This window comes from Ammospiza nelsoni, chromosome 7 (genome assembly GCF_027579445.1).
Source record: "Ammospiza nelsoni isolate bAmmNel1 chromosome 7, bAmmNel1.pri, whole genome shotgun sequence".
NCBI lineage: Eukaryota > Metazoa > Chordata > Aves > Passeriformes > Passerellidae > Ammospiza > Ammospiza nelsoni.
Genome location: NC_080639.1, coordinates 5,354,899 through 5,382,225, shown reverse-complemented (window position 1 = coordinate 5,382,225; position 27,327 = coordinate 5,354,899). Strand labels below are relative to the sequence as shown.

Below are 27,327 nucleotides of genomic sequence, written 5' to 3'. Positions count from 1 at the left end.
TTGGAGTGTCACATACTCTGAGGATAATGTTAAAGGGTCACAGGCCTCTTTGTAATTGGATTTCCAGTTTGAATTCCGGCTTGACAGGTTTGATCATGATTAAAACTAGTTGTTGTATAATCATGGATCAGTTGATCTTACATGCAGTAAGCAAAGGGCAGCCTCTGTCAGCAGGGAGGCTGAGGCTGGACAGATTTGTGCTGGAACCCAGCCTGGAATGATGTCTGTACAGGTGGGCTTTTACACCAGAGGAGCAGAAATCATTCATGTGATGCTCAGACAATGAAGGCAATTCAGATTTGTTTCCACTACATGGAACCACTTTGTAAAGCACAACTGCTAAACAATTTTGTGAGCACATTAGGGATCTTCTCATATTCAAATTTGTTTTTTCAGAAGTGCAGTTTAATGTCTCGCTGTGGAGTTTGGCCATGATCTCTGAGCTTGGGGGCTAAAAAGCAAAATGAGTCAAGTGGTTTCACAGCTCATTGAGAAGAATGCTTTTTCTCCTGTTTCCTTTCTGAAATCCTCTCTCTGTCACTGTGATATTTTATGAAAAATCCCTTTGCCAAGATTTCTTCTCCTGGGAAGCTTCAGCTTCTCCCTGTTTTGCTGCTTTGGAATGTGATTTGGAGAATTGTTTATCCAACATGTGAATTGTTTTAATTTAATGACCAGTCATGGTCCAGCTGTTTCAAGGCTCTGAGGAGTCACCAGTTTTTGTTATCATTCTTGTCTAGCCTTCTGATCTCTCCTTTCTCTTTCTTTGGTATAATTTTAGTATATCATTTCTTTTAATATAATATCATAAAATAATAAATCAGCCTTCTGAGAACTTGAAGTCATATTCTCATCTCTCACCTCGTCCTGGGGACCCTCACAACACCACAACACTCTCTCCTCCCTAGCAGCAGCTCCCCTTCTCTTTCCTACCTCTGCTCTTTGTAAATTCTCTAAATCCTTTCAGTTAAGGTGCTGAATGACAAATTTTGAACACACAAGTTTGAAAGACTGGTTACAGGACAGAACAAAGGCCACACCATGCAGATGTGACAGCAGAACACCAGATACTCAGTGCACAGTTTCAGTTTGCATTTCTTTTGTACGTTTTACACCATAGCTCTGTATTTATTGTTTCCAAGTTTTTACCTTGTGTATGTATAGTTCAGATAATGTGCGGTATACTGCAAATTACCCAAAGCAGATCAGCCAATCTGACATTTATAATTCACTAGATATCTGAAGTTGTGTCTATTTTTGCAGGAATCCTTCACTCACTGTACAAAGCAAACCTCCCCAATGTTTCAAAGAAATTGTTCTCTTGAAGCAGTACAACAAAAACTGAGATTTGCTGTGATGTGAATCTCTCAAGAGTTTATTCCCACAAAAAAAGAGATAAACAAGAAAAATTACTATGTAAAATCACAGTTCATAGTCTTTTTAAAATCCATAACAATTAAAAAGATTAGTTTACCAGTGGTACTAGTTAATGTGAAAATGTCTACACTATATTTCCACACTTCTGGTGTGTAATAATTATAATTTTTTAAAATTATGTTTAGATTACTTAACTCTTGTAGATAATTTAGGAACAATGCATATTGTGACATGTCAGTGGGGAAAGGATGTTAGCAATAGCAGAGGAATTCACAGGCCTCCTTCACACTTGGTTGTTCTGTGCTACAAAATGTACATGCCCTGGCTTGAACTCAGCAGAAAAATAATCAAAGAGTCATGGTAATGTAATACTTAAGAATGCACCAAATATATTTTGATATAGATCACAGGGTTGGTTAGTGTGAAGATACTGTCCTTGGTTTTTCAATATTGCAAATGAGAAAAAACTAGTAATGAAGATAGAGATGAAATGGGAGATAGTTTTTAAAAGTAAAGCTATCCTTTGAGAGAGGAATCCTCATTTTGAGTATATTTTTCCTGGATTTTTTTTTATGTACAGTCAGCTGTTGAGCAATTGGTTTTATCCAAACAGTGGTAATTGGAAAGAGTCGTTCTCTTGAGTTCCAGGCTAGAAGGCTTTGGCAGCTGTTTATTCTGCTGCTCCTATTCTGTTGTTGGCTAAACTCCCCTTGCTCTTATCCTGCCCCTCCAAACTCATGGTTCATGACCAATTCCTGCCTGCCACCAAAGCTGTGAAGAGCAGAGTGTGCAGGCTTGCTTTGATCTCAAAAATCCACCCAGGCTAAAATAATCTGGGAAATAACAATGAAGAGAAGCTGACAGGGCTTTGTTGGAATAGTTGTTTATTTATAGAGTTTTGTTCTATTTTAATGGAAGACATTCTATTATGCACTAATTGAGTGTTTTATTGCAGAGTTTATAAAAAGAATGAGAGGGGGAAGGCTGACAATATTTGGAGCATGTTTAAGGATAACTGGAGAGGTCTTGTGTTGTATTTGATAACTCCTGTATTGTTTTTAAGAACACACCCACACAAGCTAATACACTCACATATTTTGTTAGCCTTGGTGGTAAGTTAACTGATTTTTGGTCTGGGAGTCATAGCAAGGAGCTCTTTACAGTTCTTGCAGTTTACTTCCATTTTTGTCAGGATACACAGTGAGTAAGCTTCCACCACCATCTGGTGACATGTGTGAGTGGAGAGCCTCAGTGGCAGTAGAAGAGGCTGGCTGTGCCAAGGCTGTGGCTGGGAGCTTAGTCAGAACATGCCAACACCTGTGCAGGGGACTATTCTTATCAGCTGTGTCAGCTACTCTGCAAGGCTCCAGACTGGCTCACATTTTAGACCTTTTGAAGTGGTCCTCTTCTATTTCTTTGTATTAAAAACTTTGGGTTTTTAAATAATTTGTAAACATTGGGGAAGCTTTTAAATTAGAGGTTTGGAGGTGTCAGTGTTGTTCTTGACATTACAAATCCTGAGTTTATTACTTTTATGTAAGAGCTGAAATGAGGGATGTGGGACTCCAGGTGGCTCTTCCAAATGCAGTTTATTCCATCCAAATCATGACAGCAGTCCAGGGTCGTGGGTGACAGAGCCTGTGCCTACAGCTGTCAGCTCCAGCTACTTTTCTTTGCTGAGAACCTTAATACAGTAGAACCAGTCTGTACCTTAACTTTTATCTACAGCCTATCATAACTACTGTAATTACCATATTCATGTCACTGTTCTCCAATCAATGTAAGTCAGTACATTACAGTTTAAGCTAGAAGTTGTTTTTTCAGTTTTCTTGCAGTGGAAAATTCTGAGACCTTTATTCTACTTGCCACATTTGCTGACTTGCTTGCCTGTGCTATCCTTCTGCTTGGTCAAAACATCATCTTGTTTGAGGTGGGTTTATCCTTTGCTCTAAGCCATAAAAACCCCTTCTAACTAACGCACCCTTTGCCTCCTAGGTTATCCAGTAAGACTGGCTCAGCAATTCTTCTATATCAAAACTTGCTTCCATCTCTATTCCTTCATCAGATTTTACATTCAAAAATCTTTCTGCTAAGCATACATATCTGTGAGACTTTCTTGGCAAACTTTCATCCTTCTCAATGCTTTTAAAGGTCTTCTTCCTAATTGAATTAATTAATTGTGAATTTACTGTCAGAAGTAAGTTACTGTAACGAAGGTAATGAGAGGAAACAAGGAAAGAGTAACCTTTTGCCCCTCTTTGCAGCCACATGTATCTGAGCGTCACTTTAGTATGTCATTGGATTGTTCCAGCCATGTTCCAGCTGAGATTTAACTTTATTTGTCCTCTCTTTTTGGTGAGTCTGTACCAACACTAATTTGGCTGTTATTTTTAGCTACACAAGTATGTGTCTGTGAGAGGTTGATGTCATCTGCATTGTCTTCTTACAGCTGCCCACCCAATCATTGAATGCCATTTACCAAGGGATTTTAACCTTTCAGGTACTTTTTTTCTCAAAATAGTGTCCATACATTTAGCAGTTATTAGTATTTAAAGCTCTGCAAAGGTGTCCAGGTTCCCTGCCATGGAAATTAGTAGGAATAGGTCATGGAGTGATTGAGTGGATTGGGCTGGGAGGTACATCAGATGCCTAAATGCTTTTGAGAATTTAGGGCTTAAGACTGGGTAGATAATACTGTCTAATAAATTTTCTAAGCTTAAATAGCCAGCTTCTGTTTGGAGTCAGCTATCATTAAATAGTGTTGCACTGTAAATTAATTTTCTCTGGTAATTAGTATAATAATAATCAGTTAAACAGATCTAATGTTGCCAATGACAAGGCTCCAGTTTCCTGCCACTATTTTCTCCCTTCTTCTTCCATTCTTTGCAGAAAAGAATGCATTTTCCTGGTGGTACTTGTTTTCTCCTGGAATGATGAGGTGGACAGGATGGCTGTGGGTTCAGATCCATGCTCTTCAGTGCCAGGGAAGCTGGATGTGTGAGACACAGGATCTGCTGGATTTAGATCAGGATGTTCCAGGGCACTTTTTCCCATTTACTCCAGAGTAGATGACAATTTCTGGGGGGAATTTCAAGTTTGTGATGATTCTTACAGAATTCTCACAGAATCCTGTCTACATGCGAGACAGAATGCTGCTGGAATTGTAGAGGAATTCACAAAGTTCAGTAAGTGTAGGCTTATTGATCAATGGTCAGAATTTGTCTCCCTCTACAGAGGACTTTCATAGTGTGCCTTTCTTCTACAGTTATTCTCTAAAAATTGTGCTGAAGGGATTTCTCCTGTCCTGCTCAGGTAAGGCAGTGTTTGGGGGATTTGGGTTTGAGAAAGCTGTAATTCTGTTGTTGTGATAAAGACATTGCTCTATGAATTACTGCATTTTACCTTTCTGCTCAAGTGTGCATGCAAGTACAAATACATAAATATATGTGTATATATATATATATATGTGTGTGTGTGTATATATATATATGTGTGTATTAGGTGTCAGTGCAAAAATTGTGGTTATATATCTACACCTTCCATGCAGTGGTTTTTCTGTAGAAATTCAAAGTGCTGCTCTCAGCTATTACCTTGAAGTTTGCTCTTTGTCATTGTTTCTTCCCCCCAGCCCTCTGAGGAAATAACCAGGTAAATCTGTGCTCTTTCATCCCCATGTGCTTTGTGCAGTGCTCTGACTGAAATTAAGAAGAAAAACCCCTGAAATTTTCAAGTGATTTTGATTTTTCTGTAATTATAGCAATGCATCTTCTGCTTTGTTCTTTATATTTTCTTTAGATTCTGAGTCAGAAAAGGAAATTTTTGGAGAGACTGTACCCATCAGTTTGATAGAAGCCTCCAAAAATGTGTCTAAGCACTATTGAGGTTATAGGCACACACAAATAGTGTGTTTGTATTGTTTGGGTGAAAAAATCCAATGTAGCTTCATTTAAGCATAGAAATATGGAGTTAGGACCCCACTTCTCAAACATGATTAATTATTCTCTATTAATTATGCTCTTGCAACATTATATTTTTTTTAATGATTTCTGACTCACAAGAGGCATCAAACCACTTGAATTTCACTATAGGGCCCCCTCAATGCAGTAACATGTCTGACTTTCAGTACAAGACTTGGCATGAGGGAAAGAATGAGAAGTTTTTTAGTCTTGATACTTTTTTTGGATAGTTTGTAAGTAATTGAATGTAGAATAGGTGTTTTTATGAGAGACTTCTTAATTTGAAAATGGATTTTCTTTTAAAGGTTTTTGTTCTGAATAAATACAATAGTTTTAAGAAACTACTGGTCAGAGTACAATCCTGAGAGAATGATCAGAGATGCCATAATCCCTTTTTTCATTACCAGTATATATTAAGTGTAAGGTTTTTTTCCACTCCAGAATAAGGATGTGTGCCTTTAATTCTAGGAATGATATAAATGGAGAGAAATGGTGTCTGATGTGTTTGTGAGCATTAGTTTATATAGTTGAATTGCAGTGCTGAATGGGCCCTTTATTTTCTTCCATAGCACAACCAAAAAAAGAAGATCTTTAATATCTAAGAAATTGCCAGTGTGATTCCAGTCAAATTCTCCATCTGGTCTGGAGGCAGAGTATTACTGAATTTTTCATCAGTTAGGAGCTGGAAGCTGGAGACTTTATTGGGATTTCCTTCAGGGCATGTACTAAGGCAGTCCATGGTGCAGTTTATGGCTTAAACATTACAGGCCTTGTATCTGATGTGCAGTAATAGCTGTGATCACATAGGAAAGTTGTTTAAAAACAATTTTAATGCTTTTAGTAACTGCAGTTCCTTGGAGTAGAAAATGTGATGGTGGTTTTCCAGATTTACTCTTGGCAGATATTACCTTCAATACCTGCAGAGGGGAGGCAGAAGCACAAGAACCAGAAATGAGATGTTGATGTGACAGCTGAGGGTAGAAATGAAAGATAAAAGGAGCTGACAGATGAGGCAGAACACTTGGGAAAGGTGGCAGTGCAGGTTCTCTCTTTGTGCATAACTGGAATAATTATGTTCCACAGAATTTTCCATGTAGCATGGAAGAACCCAGGAATTCATGAAAGCTGGAGAGGAAATAAGAGTGAAAGTTCAAGAAGAGCAATGCACAAAGCACATGGGGATGTGAATTCATTCAAAATTAATTCAGATGACTGTAAACTGCAAGTCAAGAAAGAATGAGGCAATGAGACAGATTTTTAGATCATAAATAAGGGGACAGAAGATTATGGTTTAGAGTTTTAGGGGACAGAAAGTAGAGGGGGGAAAAAAAGCAAATGAATTTGTGAGTGGAAAAGGGTAGTGGAATTTGTGTGTTGTAAAATCAGGAAAGAATGATAGGATTTCTGATGCAGGGAGAGCATTGGCAAGGGAAATGTAGTTTGCCTGCTCCTTTCCACTTGGGTTTTCTCTAAAGAGGAATGTGTTAAGGTGAATTGTTATCCCAAGACTTTTACTGAAGTCACAGAGAAGGTTGCCAAGAAGATGAGGTAGGAACTGGACATTTACTAAAAAAGGTTATTTCATACAGTACAAGTCAGAGTGAAATTCAGATTTAGAATTAATTATATTTCTGTGTTCTTGCAGGGGATAAGGGAGAGTCCTCCCTGCTCAGGCACATTCAAAGAGCAGTTAGGCATAATTCTAATTCAAGGGAGGGTTTGAACCCCTGTACATCCTCAAGAATTGGGAAAGTTAGAATAAAAAGCCTTTGCTAGAGGAGTGGATGGAGAAAACAAAAGTAATAATTTAATATATAAAGATAGTTAAAATAAATTGAAAGGGTACTTTCCTAAAAAGCTGGGACATATTCCCTGTTTGCACCATTTACTTATTTGATTTTTCTTCAGACTAATTTTGCATGGTACTGGGCCCTGTGTGCTCTACTGCAGAATTCCTTGGAGTGTTTGGTTTGAAGGCTGCTTTTTCCCCACTAGAATCTCACTCCTCTTATCTCCAGATTGTCTTTGGTTTATTTTAATTCAGATTTATCTCTAGGAATGGCCCATGAATTAGAATGGGGGGTGCAGCCTGTGATCAGACAAATTGTCCATTTTTCTGGGTATTGTTGGGCTGTATCCCTTTCTGTTGTAGATTTCTGGTGGTGTTTCTGCAAACATCAGGCTGAAAGCTGTGGTCAGTGAATTCTGTGGGGTTTTACCCACCTGTGTCTCAATCCTGGCTGTACCATCACTCTCTGAGTCCACACAGAAATATTAATAGCAGTCTTAAAAATTGGTGAAGCACATTCTTCACACTCATCTTGTGCTGTAGCTGCTGGTGAGTGAAATTTGACATCTCCAATAAAAGCTTTGCAGATATGGCAGTGCCCAAGTGCCTAAATTTAGAATGAAATTGCAAGTTGTCTTGAATCTCACCATGGATGAACAGTTGGGGAGAATTGGTTTCAGATATTCCCTCTGACTTGGCCAGACAGGATGGAACAGAGAACTTTATATAAACAGGTTTGGAGAGACACCAAAAAAAAAGACAAAATAGCCCCTAGTTCCATCTCAAACTTGTGTGGGTTTGAGGGGCTAATGGTAATAAAAAGCAATAAAAACTGTTACTTACATTTTTTTCCAAGGATAGATGATTCTGAATACAGAAAAAGAACAGATCCATTGGGTAAACAATTGTTGTTTGTCAGAGTAAAATTCATTTTAGGTCCCCATGCCATCTGTCCTAACCCATATGAACAAAATTGCCTTTCTATTGAGAGTACATGGGCTAGGTTTCAAGAATTGAATAAAATCTTGTAGTTCCTGCCATCCCACTTGAAAGCTCAGTGTTTCAATTTTGTAGCTTGGGAGTCAGGTGGTGATAAACTTATTCTGGTTTTTCGTCTCCTTCTGTTGTAAGAAATTGTCGCAGGGAGATTGTACCAGCAATCTTTGGTTACTTTCAAAACTACATTTAAAATGTGAAAAAGTGCTTCAAGAAATGGAGAAACAAAATAATAGAACTGAAAACTACAAATAATCAGCTACAATCAATGCAAATTATCCCATGATTGTAGAAGATACAGTTGTGGAATTGTACAAAATCAACGTAAATAATGTTGCTTGTATGTTCAAGTCTGACATGAAACCATAAATGGAGAATAATCAAATGTATTCAGAGATCTTTTTCTTTCTTATAAACTATTTAGCATTTTTGTATGTGACTTGGGGGGAAAAAAAAGAATCTCAGAAATCTGATTTGTGTTTGAGTTACTGATAAATTTATGAAATGACACACTGGTGAGGTCTTTTTCCATGAAGAGGGGAAGTCTGGATCACTTGATAAAGAGAAATAAAAATACGCTTTTTTGACTACGTTTTTAAAGTTCACAGAATCATAGAAGAGTTTGGCTTTGAAGGGACCTTTAAAGGCTATTTAGTCCAACTCCCCCTACAATGAGCAGGGTAATCTTCAACTAGAAGAGGCTTAATTAGGGTGTTCTTCATCATTGACTGTGACAAAGGGGACAAAATGTACTCTTAATAGCAGTGTTTACTTAGAAGACAGAAGTAGAATAGAATTTAGTAGATGAAAATTGAACATGAGGACATTCTGGGTTAGAAATAGAGTTGCTTTTTAATAGAGAATGTAGTTAGGCATTTCACAAATGTACTGGCAGTTACAGCCAATCCTTCACCCTTGAAAAAATGGACAATTTCTAAATAATAGGGGTTTTTAAAGCTGTGTCTAGCTCAAGTAGAAATTTCGTTCAGGGGAGTGCAGAGGCCTGGGTTTTATGTGGTCCAAAATCATTGACAGACTACAGACATTTTGGGTCTGGTTTCATATTCTGCCTTGCTGAATGTGACTTCATCCCACCTTCAGGCACTTTTAGCAGTTTCAGTTTCACTACTGGCATGTTTGTGCAGTCAGCCTGGCAGAAGCTCTTTCCTATTCTGCTGTATCCACTTCCTGCAGTGCTGCAAATATTTCTGGTGGTTAACAGTGATAGATAACCAGCTTTATCACTGTTTGATAAAGTACTTATTGCTTACAAGTACAGTAATCAATTAATTAGCTCTTTATTATAAAGAATCCATTTCTCTGCAGTATTGACAAGCTGATGGCTTTGTACCTGCATGTCACAGTACTCTTACAGCTTTGTTTTCATTATTTCTCATTATGTGGAGCTTGGGATAATGGTTACTGGCTGTCCTGAAATGGAGTCAGGATGATGAAGTGCCAAGGGGGGGAACATGGACGGCATCTGAAAGGCATAATTGCAAATAAATCAATAACTAATGGCCCCTGAATGTGTTTACCAGTTCATTGTAGTGATGTATGGACCTCTGCAAACCCTGGGTGCCTTATAACAGTTATTGAGATGATTACAGTGGGTACTTGGGCCCTGGCAGAAATTAGTGTATCCAGGCTCCTGAGAATATAAACACAGTTTCTGAGCTTCCCAACACTGCCTGAGAAGCAGAATAGTAATTTGAGGTAAAATAAAATTTGTTTGTTAATATTTGGAAAATTAATAAAAGAATGGCAACATTTAGAACTTATTTGCACCTCTAGCATTCATGTTTGGATATTACTAGTGGTAGGAGAACCTTTGGGAACAGGTATTTTTTTCTTGTTAAATGTGCAGGTGAGATCATGTCAAAAGAAATCATTAAATAAAAGAGGTTTTCCACAGGCTTTCACAGTACTTTTTCAGGAATTGTCGCAGACATTTCTCCACAGAAATCCTTTATTTCACATTTCTGTCTCTTCGGGAGCCAGAGGCCCCCGAAGAGAAGGTAAACAATTATTATCAGCTGCTGTGGAATGCAATAGGATTCACCTTGATTGGCTCATTTTCTATGTTTATAATTAAGGGCCAATCATCAGTTCAAGCCAGGGGACTGAATCCTTGGCCACAACTTTGTTGTGGGTTCTTTTCTATCTCTTCTTAGCTTAGCTAGCAGCTCTGCAAACCTCTCTCTATATTCTTTTAGTATAACTATAATGTATTATATCATATATTAATAAATTCAGCCTTCTGATCAAGATACAAGATTCACCGTCTCTCTCTCACCAGCAGCGGCCCACTCAGGTCGCTGTAATAAGGAATAAAATCAAAATGAATTCAGATGAGCTGTCCTCTGGAACATCTCTAAATTAATGGATAGTCTTGTATTGTTTGTACTGAGGTTTTCTTGGAAAAAATCAAGATAGCATCTAGATTTTCTAGTTGATTCTATGGTAGGATACTTCTGTGGTAGAGAAAATTCACATTAATCTCTAAGAAAATTAAATATATATGTATATATTTTAAAAAATACAATATTGCAACATATTCTGGAGTATGTCAGAAAGCTGAAGTAACTTGATGTCTATCATTTACTCGGCATTGCCTCTTTAACATGATGAATTGTGTGCAGCCTGGCTTAAAATATTGTATGCTGTGTGGCTTAAAATATTGCTGACGTTTAATTGCACCATAATCAAAATTTAAATCTACAAAATAAAATTATAATTGTAAGAGGTCTATATTTTATTGCACTGTTGTTTATTTTAACATTGATCATAAATGTAGTTGATTTTCAAACATAGGCCTTAAAAGGAAGGGATGTGGAACATCTTTGGGAATAGCACGTCATTATTTGTGACTTAGAAAACTGCCATGAAAATGGATTGCATGCCTTATATCATGATAATTTATTGCAGCATTCTCATAGATGTTCTTTTACTTCTTGCAAAATGATCAAGCTGAGTTCTGTAGCAGTGTTTGCAGTTGTTTATGCTAGATTAAGTTATATACATAGCTGTGTGTGAATCTCTATTGTATGAACATATTGGTTAATTAGCTGTGAGACATGTAATGGTGCTCTGAAAAACAAACAGGAGCACGTTCTGTTGTTGCATTGTGGTGATGAGATGATGATGAGAATCAGAGTGACAAACTGGAAATTACTACCAGTAAAATAGAATTGGATTTATTCTTTCACATGTGATGAACTTGTATTCATAACTGCTGTTAATGGTAAGCAGAAGGAGATATTTAAAATCTGGGCATATCAGTGCTGGTATAGACTTTGTATCTTAGAGTTGTAATAATTTTAAACTAAGAAATTAATTTCAATTGCATGTATTAAACTCAATCCCATCATGAGGGAGTAGTAAGTGAAAAGCTGGATGATCATTATATCACTTTCTTGAGACTGTAACTCAACTTAGCACTTAGAATTACTGTACATTGCTGTTCTGGAATAATTTACTGTGACTCTTCACTCACCTTGTTGACTCTGCAGAGACTGTTGGTCATGCAATTTGCTGTGACAGAGAAGAATAATCAAAAGAAGGGGTTAAAATACATTTGATGATGTAGCTGGGATGGTAGAGGTGTTGGAAGAGGTGTTGGAAGAAGGCTGCATGGGGTATTTCTGTCCAGCACAGGTTTCCTTTTGAACACAGAACACGTCCTCAAGTGTGGCATTCACATTCTCTGAAAAATCCCTTCGCCCAGGATTTTTCTCCTGGGAAGCTGAGAAGCCTCAGAGAAAAGGAAAACAATTCTCATCTCATTTGCTTCTTCTGTGTTGTGCTCATGTGGAATGTGTTTGGAGATTGTTTCATTGGATTCTGGTATGAATTGTTTTCACTCAATGGCCAGTCAGGGCCAAGCTATGTCAGGACTCTGGAAAGAGTCACAAGTTTTCATTATTATCTTTTTAGCATTTAGTAAGTATCCTTTCTGTATTCTTTAGTATAGCATAGTATAGTATTCTTTAATATAATATAGTATAATGAAGTAATTAGCCTTCTGAGAACATGGAGTCAGATCCATCATTCCTGTCTTTATTGAGGTGACCCGCAAATACAATACTCAAGGAATGTTGGAGGTTTTTTAAGGATTTTTCCTTCTCTGGAGAAATTATCCAGAAATCTCATCTTTATATAGCTTAAGTCTTCCATTCAGTGTGGGTGCAGAGCGTCTTAAGCCTAGTCCTTGTTCTGTGGTCAGTCTTGAGCAAGGCTCAAGGAGCTGTTTTGTGTTTCTCTGGTCAGTCCCAGAATGGTTTGAGTTGGAAGGGACCTTAAAACTCATCTCATCCCATGCCCTGCCATGGTCAGGAACACCTTCTCCTAGACCAGGATGCTCCAAGTCCCATCCAGGCTGGCCTTGGACACTTCCAGCCTTGTCCTGTGGCTCCCAGCTCCCTGGGCAGATGCCTCCAGTGCACAGACCATGTTCCAGTCTCCACACTGGGGTGTCCTGCTCATCCTTAACAGCATCAGCCACAGCTGTGTGGCTTTCAACTGAGAAATGTGATTTACTTGGGCATTGGAGAGGAAGTTTAGCAGAAGCTAAAACAGTAGTTATATTTCTGTAGTGTTGGGCAGTATGCTTGGCACAGAGTAATTTTGCATTTTATACTGTTACTTTCTGAAATAGTGGTGATAAAGTTAAACAAGCCCTGGTGCTGAAGACTGGAAGAAAGCTATTGCATTTCAGTGATGGATCTTTCTATAATTGCTCTCTTCTTACTTTTTCAAACCTCTCTGATTATTAATCATATCTGGCTAATCAAATCTGGTTTTAATAGCTGCAGTAAAAGAAACAAAACCAGTCAAGTGCAGGAGCTTGAAGTTTATCCTTTTGATAGTAGAAAATAATTGCAGTATATTTATCAATGAGTGCTAATGAGAGCTCTAGTCCAAAAGTGATTGAGTGTCTGTGGCATGGTTAGACATTGAGTAGTGGAGCTTTCTAGTTTTTTATTGCAGAGGCAATGCCTTGACTTGACATGGCAGAGCCTTAAAACTGACATTGTCAGGAGCAATTTCAAGTGCAAATTTACTGTTAGCACCAGTTCACAAACTGTCTGAAGAGCTACGCTAGCCCTGCATTTGAAGACTGAACCAGTTTCACCATTGCTTTTTTAATTAATCTGGCTTTTACTGCCTATTACAGAGTATCTTCATGTTTATTTTATTAAAAAAGGAAAAAATGTCAGCATTATAAACTGAATAAGGAGGAATTATGTGGCCACAACCTTTGTAGCTGAGTTTTATGGTTTTTATTAGCAAGCCAAGCAAGATGGAGCAGGCAGTAAAAGTTTTACTACACTCTCCTGCTATTGCTTTCAAGTTCCTTTCCTTACATTTCAGATGTTTATAAAATAATTGTGGTCATGATTAGCATAGTAAAATAATGTGCAAATGTGTTGTATTGTGGTTGCTATAGACACTGGAGCATTTTGAAATTGAGTTGTTTTAGTATTTAACAGTGCCTACTGACTATTTCACTGCTGCATTATGCTCAGTGGGTGCACTAAATATTTTCATTTCTTTGTACTTTGCTAGAAAAGGATACCCTGTCCCTTCAATTACAAAAATATGAAAACAAAGTATAATCATGCGCAGCTACTATATTAGATGTCAAATTTTTGTCACTCTTGCAACAAAGCTTTTTAATGTTAGTTTAACACTTTCCTGCTTAACATTTGGTTCCTTCTGAATCTGCCTACCTGTAGTGCTGCAAAACTGAGCTCCTCAGAGAACAGACTGTCAGGGTTTTCTTCACAGGAAAGAGAGAAACAGGAACATTCATTCAGAAATGAATCTTATTTCATTTACTTTGAAACTTTAAACAATTTTGAGTATAGCCAACAAAAAGTAAAATGGGGTTTGAAAATCTCAAACTCCCGTTTGCTCTTAAGGTGTTTTTGCTTATTTGATATATTTTATTTTTGATGGTCAGGGAAGCAAGTTTTATTCATTGTCAGCAATTGCAGCCAAGAGTATTTTCATTCTTATTTATATGTTTCTTTTTTAAGAATGTTTTGTTTATGTGCACATTTTGAATTTATGGATTCTTAGCAATCCTTAAATTGCTTTGAAAGTTGGGACCAAAAATGACTGTAAAACTCAAGCCCTGTTGTCAAAACTATACATGTAATAAGTAGCTTCTGAGTACACCTGGTTTCCATGAGACTGCTTTGGTATTAAAAAACTAAAATATGGAAATTTCAATTTTAAATTAATTTCAGTTTTAAAATGAAAATAGACAAAATACGTTCTCCATAATGTATGTCTATCAGATTTATCAGGAAAAATAAGTGAACAATTATTAAAATTCTCTGTAACTTTGAATAAAAAGAGAATTTCAGTTGTATGTCAGTATAGCTATCAATGGTTAGTTCAGGACTCATTTATAAGTACAGAAAAACAGAGACAATGCTGATTCTTGGGTGAGAATTGAGAATAGAATATTTCCTTGAAAATATTTAGTGTTAACTAAAGTTAGACTTGTCTTTCTGAGTCTTGGACATAGACAGTAGCTGTGCCCTAAGAAGAATTTCATTTTCATTACTTCACATTTCTGAAAGGATATATACTATTTGCTTTTTAAATTGAATGCATGGATCCAGCAGCACCTGTGACTGTGCTCCTAGTGCATGTCTGAACTGCAGTCTTAGAATGACCTTGACAGCTTTCAGATTGGAACTGCTGATGATAATGGTCATTAATTTTTGCAAGAAGAAAAGGTTGCACCTACTCCTCCCTCACTGAAAGGCAGTGATCACTAATTTGCCGTCTGATGGGCTTTGCCTCACTTAAGATCACTCTATTTTCTGTCAGAATTGAAGTAGCAAGGTTTGAGCTTGTTCCTGGTTACAGAGTGAAGGTGCTTCCTCAATTGACTTCAATTTTTAACATCTGAGTAAGGAGAAACTCAACAGTACCTGTAATAATGATATAGACAAGGCCAAGCTGTGATTTAGACAAACTGATTTGGATGTTTTCTATTAAAGTCTACTACATTTTTCTCAGCTCTGAGATGATTTAGATCAGTTCCACTTATATATTCATTGCCTTCTGTATGTTTTGACAAATGAGTCTCTTGTGTCTTTCTGGAGGAAAAAGGAAACTGTAGTCTTGCTCTGAAGAGCCCTGCTGTTGGAAGAGTAAAGGCAGTCTTACTGGAAAAATTCAGGACAGAAAAGAGATATTTCTAATAGCTTTAAGGGTAAATTTTCTTAATTCATGACAGTTTGCATCAAAACAAGGTTTTTATCTTATAAGAGGAAATTAAGGAATGGTTTGAGACTCAGAAGAGAGTTCAGTTTATTAGCTGTCCTAGAGAATTTCAGCTTGATCTGGGGTAAATCACTGAATCCTTTTATGGTTCAGGCTCTTAAACTAAAAGGGGAAAAAAACAAGCAACTAAAAAAATCCCAAACAGACAAAAGAAAGGCAAGCTCTTCTCTTCTAGTTTGTTTTTTTACATGAACCTGTGAGGTCCTAAGGTATGAAATGCCTTTATGACTTCACACAATCCTGACTTTTGTAGCCTTCTGTCTTCTGATAATTAATCAGCTGTGGAAATACTGTGTGTAAATGTCCCAAGAGCTATGGCAACTTTTAGTGAGGGGCTGATTGTTGCACCTGTGATTTTAGGTAAGAGAGAGAGTGTGCTGTGGAAGGGACAGGTACCATTTACCCTTGTCAGTGACTGAGGACAGGCATTCAGGACGGTTTTGGTTCATATTCTTCCTAGAACACTCTTTTAAATGTTCTGTCCCTTGCCTTTGGTGACTGTAAAAGGGTGTTTAATGTCAAGGCAGGAAGTGCATTAATTCCTATTTTATATGGATGTGAGAGAGAAGCTTGCTAGGTTTTTATTTTTGTCACAGTACAAATGTCTTGTAGCTAGCAGATAAAGGAGTGAACAAAACCACAGTATGTTGCTTTGGCTCCTTAGCACTCAGGATGTTCTCCTGAATTTTGGCTTGCACATGACCCTTGCCCATGCTGAAGGAACATCAGAGTTTGCAGTTAATGCCTGTAAAAGTTTCACAAGCCTTGTTACGCAAAGTCTCAACTTGTGTAATGGAGTCTCTTTTACCCTTACAATTTAGCAATTGGAAATAATAGAATAAGGATTAAATAATGAAACTTGATTGGCAAAATTTATCAGGCTAGAGGAGATCTCTTCATGCAAGCATTATTGAACAGTTAGTACTATTGTAGCAAGTTTTTAGGATAAAAATACCCCATTTATTCCACAGTGAGAAATATTTGTATCTGGGGGAAAAAAGTCACACTCTGACTTTTACCTGCTGGGGAGCTACTGAAATCAACATTTCATCTGGCCATAACAAGTGATCCCACTGTTCATACCAGTGGAACCATAGGTATGAATTATCTCAGCAGAGGGCAAATCTCCTGCTCTAGTAGAATACAGGATTAGCACTGCAAAGGGTGCAAAGGCTCCAGTTTCAGAAATATTTCAGATACTTACAATGGAGTTACAAAAACCCTAATATTTTTATATTATTCTCTTTTTACTGTACTTTTAAATGTTACAGCAATCATTTTCAGCACTATCTCCTGAAGCAGTATCTGGGGATTTTCTTGTACTGAAAAATGCAAGACTTTCTGTCACTTCTATTCAGAGAGCCTTGCCTTTCCTAGGCTTGTTTCACTCTGAAATGAGGAAGTCTGGTAGCATTTACTAATTGTTTGTGTTCCATAAAGTGAATGAGAACAATTTGCAAAAAGCATGCTGATTTTATGCCTTTGTTATGTTATAATCAGAGTTGTTCAAATTTGTAAACCTTGAAAGGTAGAACTTTGTAAGACAAGGATTACAGAAAGCTTCCAAGAGTTGCACTGACACATGGGACTATACTTACCTTTAGATAATATCTTAACTCAGTTAAGTGTGTGTGTAGAATAAATACAGCAGACTTAGTGTAATTATTCCTAAATTTGGAAAAAACTGTAGATTTTTCTTGACTTAGATTCAGAGATTTTAAAGAATATTATGGCTGAGACACAGTCAGAACATGATATGCAGTTGTATAAAAATGTGGAACTTTAGCCAAAACCACATTCCTTGCTGCATTAACAATGCCAGATTGCTTTATTCTTTATGTACTTGTACTTGACACATTTATTTCCTAATTCTGAACATTGCAGATTTATTACTTTTGGTTTTTTTGCAAAAGTAGGTATCTTGCTAGTATCTGTGTTAAGCAAAGGATGACTGCTTATTTGCTCTCCATTGATGCCTCAGGTTTTAGCTTTTATATTTTTCAGATTCTGTGCTGCTTCAGTGTTTGGGTCTGGGCTTCATATTAGGGGATGGTGAGCTCTCCTCACAGAGCAGGGAGACAAAACAATTCCTTCTCTAGCTGGGGACCAAGGCCAAATGATCCAAATCTCAGGCCCAAGAGCATAAAAACATGGACTGAAGAGAGGAAAACAAGAAGGATGGGACTGCATGGGCTGGAACTGTAATTGAACAATTAACTCCAATATGCAAATGGCCCAGAACTTATAAAAGTGAGAGACCCCATGACCAGGTGTCCATTTTGTGACCAATTTGGTTCATCTTGGGTGCAGCCCTGGCTGGGCTCTTGTGCTGCCCAAGGTGGATCCATTGAGGCCTTTTATAAATCCCTGCTTTATTCTTTAACTCTGTCTGGCCTCTGCTCTAGGTCAGCCTTCACAAGGCATCACCATGATTTCCAGATTCTGTCTTTCTCCCCAGTCAGAGAATTAACACTTGTCTGATATTAGTCCATATTGAAAATCCCTACTGCTCCATGGATTTTGGAGTGCTTTTGTTAGGCTGTGTCTGTGATTGAAGCCACAGTCCACTGAAAAATATCTTCCAGGTCTTGGATCTGGAATAGATGTGCTCAGACTGATCATTAAGTCATTAGCTTAGTGATTTTTATAAGTTTGGCTTGGGTTAATACACCCTTGTAGGACAGGGTGTGGAGCTTCTGGAACTGAAGACAAACAGATATTCTTGTGCTGCTTTGTAGTTGTGAAATTTGCTTTATGCTCACTGCTGCAAATTATCAGCAAACAGGATGGCTGCTATCGAGCTTAGTGCAAACAAATACTAAAAAGACTTAGTGGTTATCCCTGCTGTGTGTGTGTGCTTTCAGATTAAAACACAGTGATTTTATTCCCTCCTTAATCTTAGTGTTTGATGGGCATTTTAAAGAGTACAGTGATTTCAGTCTCCTTTAAAGCTGCTCACAGCAGGATGTTTTAAAATGTTGCAGGTCTTCAGCAAACTGTGGTGTCTTGGAAAGTGGTTTTGTAATGGCTGGTGCAGTCCTTAAAATATATTGTGCACAGTTACCCTCGTTACATTCTTTAATGACAATCTATTTTTAATAAAGCTATTTAGCTTGGTTAATTAGAGCTAGTAGTAAATCTCCTAGTCTGCTGATTAATCTTAGGAAATACCTTAAACCACAGCAATGGAAAATGAGGCTGTAAATTAGCTACACATATTTTGACTTTTTATTGACATTATATTTATAAGAAAGGTCTTTTGAAGAATACAGCAGCCTTGCCTCTGGATGCAGCTCATGGAGCTAACCTCCCATGGAAAACAGGGATAGAAAACAAATAGGCCATGGAAAAATGGAAAATAACCCATGCTTGTAATCTTACTGAGGGGTTTGATAAAAATCTTCCTTCCAAGTTCTTGTCCTATACTTTATGTCAGGCCAGTTATCGTAAATAGTAGGAATATAATTTGAAAAGAACTAATTATTAGTGTTCAGTTATTCTGCTTGCAGTCAGCTTTAACAGTATGTATCAAAATTAATAAAGTCAGGACAACAGTGATGTAAAAAATTATGAAAATTGGATAGAAGAGAAAAAAGAGTGGAAAAATAAGATACATTTATTTTTTTCAAAATAGTAATGTAAATAATATATTGTGTGAAGTTATAGAGCATTTCTGGGAATTGATAATTTTGTTTTTCTGCAGGATTCAGAGTTCCCTGTTGATGCTGAAGGAACCCTGTCCTTTGAACATGCTAAAGAACAGACTCAGCCCCAGAAATCTGGACAGTATCAGCTGAGCAGCATTTTGAAAGTGCACGACCTCGCAGTGAGCTGGTAGGAACCCTGAGCAGTACATTAATTTTATTATGTACATGTGGAGTTTTATTTTTCAACAGGTCATTGAGAAACGTTTAGTGTAAGTAAATATCTGAAAAATTACTGGCAGCACTCAGGGGACTTCCTCTCTGAAGGATAATAGAGTGGGAAAACTGATCATGAAATGCAGTGGGAGTATAAGTACAGTAAAACACCTGGGCAGAACTTTACAGACTGAGATTTATCTTTTATGTAGGAAGAGTGGGATTTGGTTAGAAGGTAAAAAAACAGAAACCAGAAATGGCTGGTTTCGCAAAACTGAATTATAGTGCTGAATATTTTTGCAATTTGTATTTGATTGTAGTTTATACCTCTGGGTCAAAAATCAGAAGAGTTTAAATTTAGATTGGTTTGTAAGCAATGACATTTCAGGGCTTGCTAGCTGCAGCTGAGGAAGAATGAACCTAAAATATTAAAAAAAAAAAGTAAAAGTTCATAGTAAAGTTCTGACAATTCTGTTACATTGACTAGGTGTGAATATGTTTTTAAATTAATTAAAAAAATCTTTATACATTTAATACTTATAATGCAAAGGTCACTTACAGTTGCTTTGGTAACTGCCCACATTTTGCAGTAAATAACCACCACACTGCTCTGGGCTTTGGCCTCCATCAACAGCATTCTGCTTGGGCTCCCAGATGCTCAGTTTTGGGTTTCTGTCTGGTTTGCATAAGTTTCTCCCAAATGACATTGTCATATTGGTGTAAGCATGAAGGAGAGCTTGCAGCTGGTCTCTCTGTGCTGCTGCTCAGAGGAGCCTGTAGCAAATCCACCCAAATATCAGTGGGTTCTTTGGCTTATCTGAAGGACACAGGTTCAAGAATAGTGTGTGTTTAAAAAATACAAACCAGAAAGAAAAGCAGTCTGGAGAAGGAAGACACTTCCACACTGGGCAAGATTTTCAGTGGATCAGGTGGGTAAGCATCCAGCTGTGACTCTTCCAAGGCTGCAGCAGCACAAGCTGTTGGTGTATCACAGGCTCAAGTCATCATTTCCTTGTTAAAAGTCTGCCTTTATCTGTAGAGAAAGCCAGGTTTCAGTTGCAAAGTACTTCTGAATGTTGTTACAAACTACTTGTGAGTCTAGAAGTATTTTATATGTAATTAAGTCTTAGAAGCTCTGGAGCTTCTAAGACTTAATTAATGGAAGACTTCTAATGGAAAAAAACAAATTTTTTCCATTATTTTGTAGCTGAACAGCAGCAGGTAAATATGGTCATGTAAGACTATTCCTTGTTTTCTTTCTCTTTCTTGAATTATATTTTTATATCATTTCTGTAGATCTTTCTATGCAGTGTTTCTTGTTATTGCTAGAGATACTTAATGTGCTGAGAAATTGTAAGTATTCTTTGCAATTCATAACTGGATATCACACCTTAAGGATACAGTGCCACTTCAGCAAGTAATTTTCTAAAGTAAAAATAAATTGGATGTCCTTAAACTTATTTGGAAACACTTTAGAACTTGCTTGGAGAAACAACAACTATACTGAAAGAAACCTGCCAGAGAGGATGTGTGTTTATTTTTATATACTGCAAATATGATGTTGACTTTCATGTAAATAATGTTCCTTTAAAGAAAGTGAGAGTCTGGGATAATGCTCTGAAATTCACTGAAATTCTTCTTTTAAAAAATGTGATCATTTATAATAAGGTAAAGAACAAAAGAATTGTAGGATGTGCTTGAAAAAATATAAACAAAGCAACTGAACCTTCTCCATTTGCTTAAAAAAGTCTCTGCATACATTGAAGGGGGTGTAGTTACTACATGTGTATCTATATCTTTAAAAAGCCCTTAAAACATTTAAATGAACAAAAATTATTTCCTATATGTATACTGCTACTTAAAATCAGCCTTTGCAAATGCTGGAAAAGAGACACTCTTTTTTTTCTTGGTACTGCTAAAGGCTCTATAGCAGCCTGCTTTGCCTTTTCTTGACAACATTTCCTACAGTAATTTTTTGAACACCCTCCTCAATTTCAAGCAAATTTGACAGAGGAATAACAGACTCAACAAGTCCTGAGCTTCCAGGACTGTTCCAAGAGAACAGATCTCTGTTGAAGAAAGGGTCACTTTTAGGATCCTGTTGGCTGCAGGTGACTGAGAACTCAGAGAAAAGAGAAATTGCAAATTTATGGGGTAAGAGCTGCAAATTGAGCTCATACCTTATTAGATGCTGTAGGATCCAATCCCATGGCACACAGGTAATGCACACAGAGCTTGGGTTTTTAGTTTGGCACAGCCGTTATTCAGTTCTGAATCTAGTTTTCCAAGAGGTTATTAAATGCATAAATCAATATTTTTCAGAGAAGAATGACTTAGATTAAATTATTTGTGTAGGGAATTAAATAAAAATAGCCTATCTAAAGAAATTCCAAACATTCACTAAATGTTTTTCTAGTAATTATAATTGTATATCTGATTTTACAGACACAAGGGGAAATTCATATGCACTAGATGAAAATTAAGTTTTTCTTGTACTTTATAGGATAGATGGAAAACATTCTCTTGACTTATAAGACCAGATTTTTCTCACCAGAACCAGTATATCAAAAGGGCAGAACAGAATCTGGTTTGTGTATGGGTGTTACTGGGTTCTTCTACATTTCCATAGAAACTGGAGCACCTGCAAATCCAAATTCACATTTTGCACAAGCTCACATACATTAATTCTTCAGACCTTCATCAGTATTCATTGAAATGCATCTTAGTGAAGGGGGAGGAGAAATCCCTTGGGAAACCATGTTTATTTGCTGCTAAGCTGAATGATTCCCACTTCTCAAATCATCTCACAGGCATTCCTTTTCTGCATTAAATCCACATTGCTCCAGTGTCCTTTTAAATATCCTGCTGAATCTTACTGTGCCTACAAGGACTGTACTAAGATCTACAGTGAGTAAGGATCTTCCTTAATCTTACTTGTCCACTTTCTTCTCACTGGCTTTCTGCATCTTTGCTTGAAGCTTTTTTATTGCTTCCCACAAAAATTACCTCTGCAGTCACCACATGCAGTGCTACATCTGTCATGGCTTATCTTGTCTTCACTTGGGAAAAGAAAGGTGCCCACAAGAACAGTATTCAGGGCATTTTTTAATGTTTAGCACAGTTGGAAACCAGGAAAATGCCAGGAATTAAGGTGGAGAGATGATTACCCAAGAGGAAGCTGAAAAATAAGCAGTAATCATCTAGGCTGTTTTGGTAATTTTTTAAGATGTCATGGTCTTCTTTTCCCATTTACTCCTTTTCCCCTTTCTTTTTCCCCCTTTTCCCATTCCCCTTTCCCTTAGAGATTCTGTGATTCTATATTTTAAATGGATGTTTTACCTACTAGTGTACAGGCATAAATAGGAAATGTATATTGTTCTTATTTACATGTAACCTGATGTTCTCAAATCCTTTATCCTTTTTTGACATTTTGTAAAATAAAAAGATAGAAAATTGTTCTAGTAAGCACAGTGCTTCCTAGAGCAATGCTCTAATGCTCTGCCTAGGCACAGTAAAAATAGGAAGGTGGAGATAACAGTAAAGAAAAGCAAATACAAAATGTTTAGTGATTATCTCACATTTCCTGATTGGCCCAGGAAATAAAGATAACTTTTCAATTGGGTCTAATTCATCATTATATCTTACTAGACTGGTTTCCCCTATTTTTATCAGTAGATTCCAGAGAAGATTTTAAAAACTTATCTCCTTGGGAACCATGCAAATTGACTTGTGGCATAAAATTGTGTAACTGAAATTAAAGGTACAGTCTTGTAGAGCCTTGTGCCAAGAGATGAAGGTAGGAAAGCACTGCAGAACCCTGGAACCTTTTCAGAGGAGCAGAGTTCATATTTCCCACTTTTTCTCCTTAACAGCTGAGCACATATATGCACACAGATGCACATCCACATCCCACAGAGGAGCCAGCTCTGCAGGGCAGAGAATCCTTTGAGTGTTGGCATGAGGAAATTTGTTGGAATTAGATTATAGCCTGAAGTTCTGCTGCAGAATGGGTGGTGTTGGTGTGCGCTGACTTTGAGAGTTCCACTTGCATTAGATAAAAGTGAAGTTTTCCATTTACTTGGTAAGGTGGGGAGGCACAGGGAGTTTCACACACAGTGTGTGTGTTAATTTAAATATGTTTTAAGTGTTTTTTTTTTTTCGCACACAGTGTGTGAAGAAGAAGGTGTTTTGTTCTGTTGGTGAGATTTGACACTTGCTCTGGACTATGTTTTGGTCCTTTCTAGATATAACTGCCTGTTTTCTTTTTTATTCTCAGTCTTTAGCTTTCCTAGAGTTCTAGAGTTAAGTAAGATCTACTTGTGGGAAGAGCAGGACATTGAAATTGTGTTGTGTGTAAACAAAGTAGCAGAAGTAGCACAGCTGATTTTTAAGCAAACATCTTGGTGGTTCTTTTTGTTGCCGCCCATCTTTGCCAAGAGCTCTGCATGAACATCTCAGAGCAGCTTTGCCATGGTCTGTCTTGTCACTACCCTTGATTTCCTTCCCTGTGATGCCTGCAGAGTTCTGACAACAGCCACCCTGATGGTTTGCTGAGACTGCTGCCTGTCAGGCTGACAAATGTTGGCTCCTTTTTTCCTGTGTTCTGCCCATTTGTTTCCATCTCTCTGTTGCCTTAGAGCTGGGGAAGTAATGTCATTTTCTTCTCTCTCTGAACAATGGCAAGCCAAATAGGGTCTGTCTACCAAGAGGTGATCAGTCATATGGATCTTTGTGTCCTTGTGTAACACAAGAGAGGAAAGAGGGTTCAAAGTCCAAAATCCATGAGGAAATTTCCTGTTGAAGAGTTTACTGAGGTAAAAAAAATCCTTACTAATTATTTAAACCCTCTTCTTGCCTCCTAGGGCATTAGGAAAGATTTTTTTAAAAATTAAATTACATTTTTACATTAACAGTAAAACTTTTTAATTGTGCCATCATATGCTGATTTCTTGCATGAGTAGCCAGAGTGAATTGGAGATTTGCATTAGCAACATGAGCTGCTGCCTAATTTTCCTACAGAAATTATACCTGCTTTTAAAGGAATATTACATACAGGCATCTCTCATATGAGGAAAATCAGAGAGAGCTGGGGCTGCTCAGCCAGGAGAAGAGAGGGCTCAGGGGCAGATCTCATCCATCAGTGTGCACAGATATTGAAGGGAGGGTGCTAAAAGGTGCCCATAAACACACACATTAGCATGTATAAATTCAATTAAGTCTAATAATACTCACAAGTGTATTTATGCTGTTAATTTTCACATCTGCTGAAGAAGGGTAGAGTTGCAGAATTGGATTTTTATGTGTGCTGAAATATTCAAAGACTCAATTTAGCCTCTTTTGAACTATTCAAATTGTGTGTCTTTTCAAAAACAAAAGCAATATGAGTGGAAGCCTGGGTTAATCTTTATCTCCTTCTATATATGACAAGAAATCTCTGATTCTCATGTTTTATTTTCATCTCTCCATTTGATCAGCCTTTGAATGTAGTTAAGACAGTAGTGTTAGAGCTGGTTAAATGTAAAATTAACAAGTCACTTAGTGCATTTTCCATGGCACAAGGGACAAAACCCAGCAGCTCAGCTTGGATCACTTTGACAGATCAGTCTGTATACTTGCAGTAAGGGTTTTTCATGATGTTTTAAACATTTAACTTTCCCAGATAAACCTGTCAAGTCTTTTACCATCAAATTAATGTTATTAATAAATTTTATATCTCTCTCTCTTTGCCATATAGCAAATTCAAGTACTTTCCTTTGAAAAATTCTTGCAATTAATGCCTTTTTTTCCCCCCATGACTGGCCTTTATGAGTAGCATGAATGTGTGTTTAAACTGCACATGAAGTTCTCACCCTTCTGCAAAGAAAAAGTGATAAATAACCCTAAAGCCTGCAAGTGTGGGTACACTCCACATCACTTACAGAGTTTGGGAAGAATATTTGTGTGTGGTGTTTGTGAGGTCGCCAGGATGAGGTGAGAGATGAGAATCTGAATCCAAGTTCTCAGAAGGCTGATATGATATGATATCATATCATATCTATATCATATTATGTATATAATATTATATTTATAGATAATATTATATATCATATTATATTATATTGCATTGATCATATCATATCACATCATACTATATTACATTACAATTACATAACAATTATATTACAGTTGTATAAACTCTAGAGAAAGGATACATCAGAAGGCTAAACAAGAATGATAATGAAAGCTCATGACTGATTCCTCAGAGTCCAACACAGCTGATGGTGATTGGTCATTAATTAATAACAATTCACATAGATTCAATTAAACATTCACCTGTTGGTAAAGAATCTTCAGACCACATTCCCAAGGAATCAGATAAATTATTGTTTTCATTCTTTTCTGAGGCTTCTCAGCTTCCCAGGAGAAGAAATCCTGGCAAAGGGATTTTTCCTAAAATATCATGGTGACAATTTGTGTGTGCCCTGCCAGCCTCATGCATGTCCTTATGTGCCCAGCAGTCCTGTGAGACAGCATTATCCTCTTGTGGAATCATTCCTGCTAGATTGCCCAAGTGGAAGATCCAGAAATTAAATTCATGTCTTCCAAGTCACACTTGAGTGCTTTAACTCTCCATGGCAGAGTAGCACTGTTTTCTATACAAATTAAGTTAATTTCTGTCTGCATTAAGGCCCATGTTGTAATGGAGGGATTGTTCCACAGACTTATTGTGCAGCTCTGCAACAGCTTGGACACAGTTTATGTGGAGGGAGCACTCAAGAGGAAAATGTCAGAAGCAGTTTAGCTCCCTGTAATGCAGTTTAATAGGGAGGAAAAGTGAGTTCTCCGTGAATAATCAGTGAGAACTGTGTGGCTCACACTTGGATAAGCTCTGGGAGGCCTTGCTGCCCTGGCAGGAGGAATGCAGAGCTCCTGGCTCCAACCCTCTCACCCTCCTTTGGAGCTTTTCCCATCTAATACAGCAATCAGAGCGGAAGTGAATGGTTCCCTTGGCTCCAGCTTTCCTAAATGTTCCTTTGTGGTGGTGTTCACAGGGGTCCCAAGACCAGGGAAGAGATGAGAATGTTGACTCCATGTTTCAGAAAGCTGATATGTTATTTCATGATATATTAAAGCTATACTAAAGGAATAGAAGAAAGGATTTCATCAGAAGGCCAGCTAAGAATAGAAAAGAATGATAGCAAAGGTTTGTGACTGACCGAGATGGTCTGGACAGCTGGGCTGTGATTGGCCATTAATTAGAAACAACCACATGAGACCAATCACAGACGCACCTGTTGCATTCCACAGCAGCAGATAATCATTGTTTACATTTTGTTCCTGAGGCCTCTCAGCTTCTCAGGAGAAAAATTCCTAAGGAAAGGACTTTTCATGAAACATGTCTGTGACATTCCTTCCTGTTCATCTCTATAGCTTTGGGCTATCAGAGTCTTTAGAAGCCTTTTTGTTTTTCATTAGGTCTCACTGCAGCTCTGGCCACCAGGGATGGCTCCTGAGGGAAGGCCTTGGCAGGAACAGGCACTTGGAAACCATAGCAGCAATAATCTGAAGGACAATCTCAAGGCATGTTGTGTAGTTAGGGTGCACACATGAGAAGAGCTGGGTACCTCTGTAATTTTATTAGTGAACAAGCATCTTTACCAGAAAAAAAGGACTATTTTTAGGCAGGGTCAACAGAGGGAAAGAATATAATATATTTTCTTTTTATTAGCTATCTTCATAGTTATTGAGCAGATTTTGCAGAAGAAGTGCTTGTTTGCAAAAGAAAAGATTGTAAAAAGATATGGTTATAACTTTATTGAGGCTCTTGTGTATTCTCCATAGAGCCAAAGGTGTGATGCCTGGCAACTGTCACTCTGCTAAATTGTTTGGCTTTTGCTGGTTCTTCCCAATAGTTTGTGGACAGAAAAGGGCTGATTAGACTGGGTTAGTAATTTTCTGATAAGTATTTAACTGAAAGCAATCATCTTGTGGTGATCTGACTATTCTGGGCTCCAAATGCACTAAAACCTCAATATTTAATGGACATGAGAAATGCTCTCAGGTA

At 37.5% G+C, this 27,327-nt stretch overlaps 1 protein-coding gene across 2 annotated transcripts in view; it reads left to right on the top strand.

Moving 5' to 3' along the window:
- Positions 1–27,327, top strand: part of SPAG16 (sperm associated antigen 16) — a 375,678-nt gene that overhangs the window by 36,411 nt on the left and 311,940 nt on the right. For both annotated transcript variants that reach the window (XM_059476201.1, XM_059476200.1), the window contains exon 10: positions 19,127–19,257. In XM_059476201.1, coding sequence (XP_059332184.1) covers positions 19,127–19,257 — 131 coding nt within the window. The remainder of the gene's footprint in view (positions 1–19,126; positions 19,258–27,327) is intronic.